The sequence below is a fragment of the Amphimedon queenslandica genome, unplaced genomic scaffold (assembly GCF_000090795.2).
Source record: "Amphimedon queenslandica unplaced genomic scaffold, v1.1 AMPQUscaffold_6547_Cont21495, whole genome shotgun sequence".
Lineage (NCBI taxonomy): Eukaryota > Metazoa > Porifera > Demospongiae > Haplosclerida > Niphatidae > Amphimedon > Amphimedon queenslandica.
The window spans coordinates 1-1,893 of record NW_003553162.1 but is presented as its reverse complement, the minus strand read 5'-3'; the positions used below and the strand labels follow the sequence as shown (position 1 = coordinate 1,893).

Genomic DNA, 1,893 nt, shown 5'->3' with positions numbered 1-1,893 from the left:
CAGTTTATGGAGCACCTGATGCTGTTCCAACATTGCACTACTCTGTCCCAATAGAAGGTGTGGCTAAGCCTGTTACACTGTATATTCACAGGTCACGAAGAACTACTCATCCTACTGCAGGTAATGTTAAGCCAATTTACTATTATTTATTTAGTGTACATTAGATGCTGCTAGTAGTAGTGGTAGTAATGGAACTCTACCTGTTAAAAGAAGAAGAGAAGGAGGTACACTATGATAGCTACATTGCATATACATTATAACTATTGCCTGTGTTATTGTTGTTATAGGTTTTGATATTAAAGCAGCTAAGCAAAAGATTAAAAGGGTTATGAACGAGAATCATGCAGACTTTGCAGAACTTTTGGAAAGTTCTCTTAAAGAAATTGCTAACAAACTGTTTGAAGCTAAAATCATTACCAAGCAGGTTCAGAGGTCACCTACTTATGATGCTATAGCCTCAAGTTTTCTATCTATGATGAATCTATTGGACTCTAAGTCTGACCTAGAGAAGCATTGTGTGAAGTATCTTGAGGCTCTGTCTAGTGTTGGGGGACCAATAGAATTTGCTGCTAATCTCTTGAGGGAAAAATGGACAACAGCTCTGGAGGGTGCACTTCAGTTAGAACAGTCTGTGAAAAGAGTTAGAACTAATGATGATGACATTGCACTTGATGATTTTAATTTGGAATTTTAGTTTTAAATTTATGTTCTTATGTCTTATAATGTAGATGCCATATGCTACCATTTAGCTGGAAACTTTTTATGAATTAAACTTTTGCTGTTCCACCCAAAAATCATTTTCATGTATTTAATTTTTATTATTAAACCATTCTGCCAGTTGTGCTTTATTATCTAGATTTTTTGTGGATTTTAATTTTGCAAATCTCAAAATAACCCCAAAATGACGCAAGTTTAGTTCTAGCTGTGCGGTATGCAAATTGCAAAAGGTTTGAAACTTAAAGTACTATAAATGTGCTCTCAAAGAATGAACAATTTTTATTACATCTTTGATGCTTACCAGCCTATGTGAGTCCAAGATTATACCAAGTTTTGTCAAGCCTAACCATCAAACTAAATTAGTGGATGGTCCTGACTTCATGAGAATAATGTAGTTTGTGTTTCATCATGTACAGAGTGTATGTTAGAATATAAAGTAAAATAAAGAAGTACAAGAAAGACAGTGATGATGATTATGTTTTAAGTTGGGTTTAAGAGACCAATTAAGAACCAATCCTAACACTTGTAAGAGATGCATATACACAAATGATGTATTGCTACTCTTTCAACATTTCATCTTGTACATGCATATACTTCTGTTTTCCCTCTTTCTTCCTTTCCCTCTCTTTCTCTTTCCTTTCCCTCTCTTTCTCTTTCCTTTCTCATGTAGTTACATAATAAGGACATAGGTTCTTCATGTGGACATGATTTGGTTTCATTTATTTTTGAAAGTAGATCTAGATTAATCAAGATACTTCTCCTTTATTAGGTAAGCACTATTTCTCGTTATGTGTCTATTGCTTTATGTTCCTCTCCTCCCTCTTTCCTTTTCCATACACACCTTCCTCCCTCTCTCCTCTCATCAGGTGAGGGATAGTATGAATCTTAGGGTTAATATGGATATTAATCCTTCTAATCCACTCTCTAATTACAGATCTAAGGTTCCAATGGAGAGGCTAAGGTGAGAACCACACCTTGTACATACTGTACCTGTACCTACATACTTGTTATTAGGCACTTTGGATTCCAGTACATGTTCCTGGAATTGGTTGAAGCTCCTCCTCCTGTACTGTCCTATTATTGTGCTCATCAGCATTTACCTGATATCCCAGTGTCTCTTAATCAATTGACAGCTCAAAAGTTAAATAGTTTAAAATCATCTCATCCAGAGATACC

At 35.3% G+C, this 1,893-nt stretch overlaps 1 protein-coding gene across 1 annotated transcript; it reads left to right on the top strand.

The window, feature by feature from the left end:
* The first annotated feature begins 6 nt into the window (after positions 1-6).
* On the top strand, positions 7-874 carry LOC109592018 (uncharacterized). The gene is made up of 3 exons (XM_020007593.1): positions 7-120; positions 165-224; positions 288-874. Exon 3 carries the CDS (start codon positions 329-331, stop codon positions 692-694), a length of 366 nt encoding a protein of 121 aa, XP_019863152.1. The 5' UTR covers positions 7-120; positions 165-224; positions 288-328; the 3' UTR covers positions 695-874.
* Positions 875-1,893: the final 1,019 nt, after the last annotated feature.

Bases quoted from the DNA above. Each gene is read 5' to 3' on its own strand.
- LOC109592018 (XM_020007593.1), top strand. From the start codon at position 329: ATGAACGAGAATCATGCAGACTTTGCAGAACTTTTGGAAAGTTCTCTT.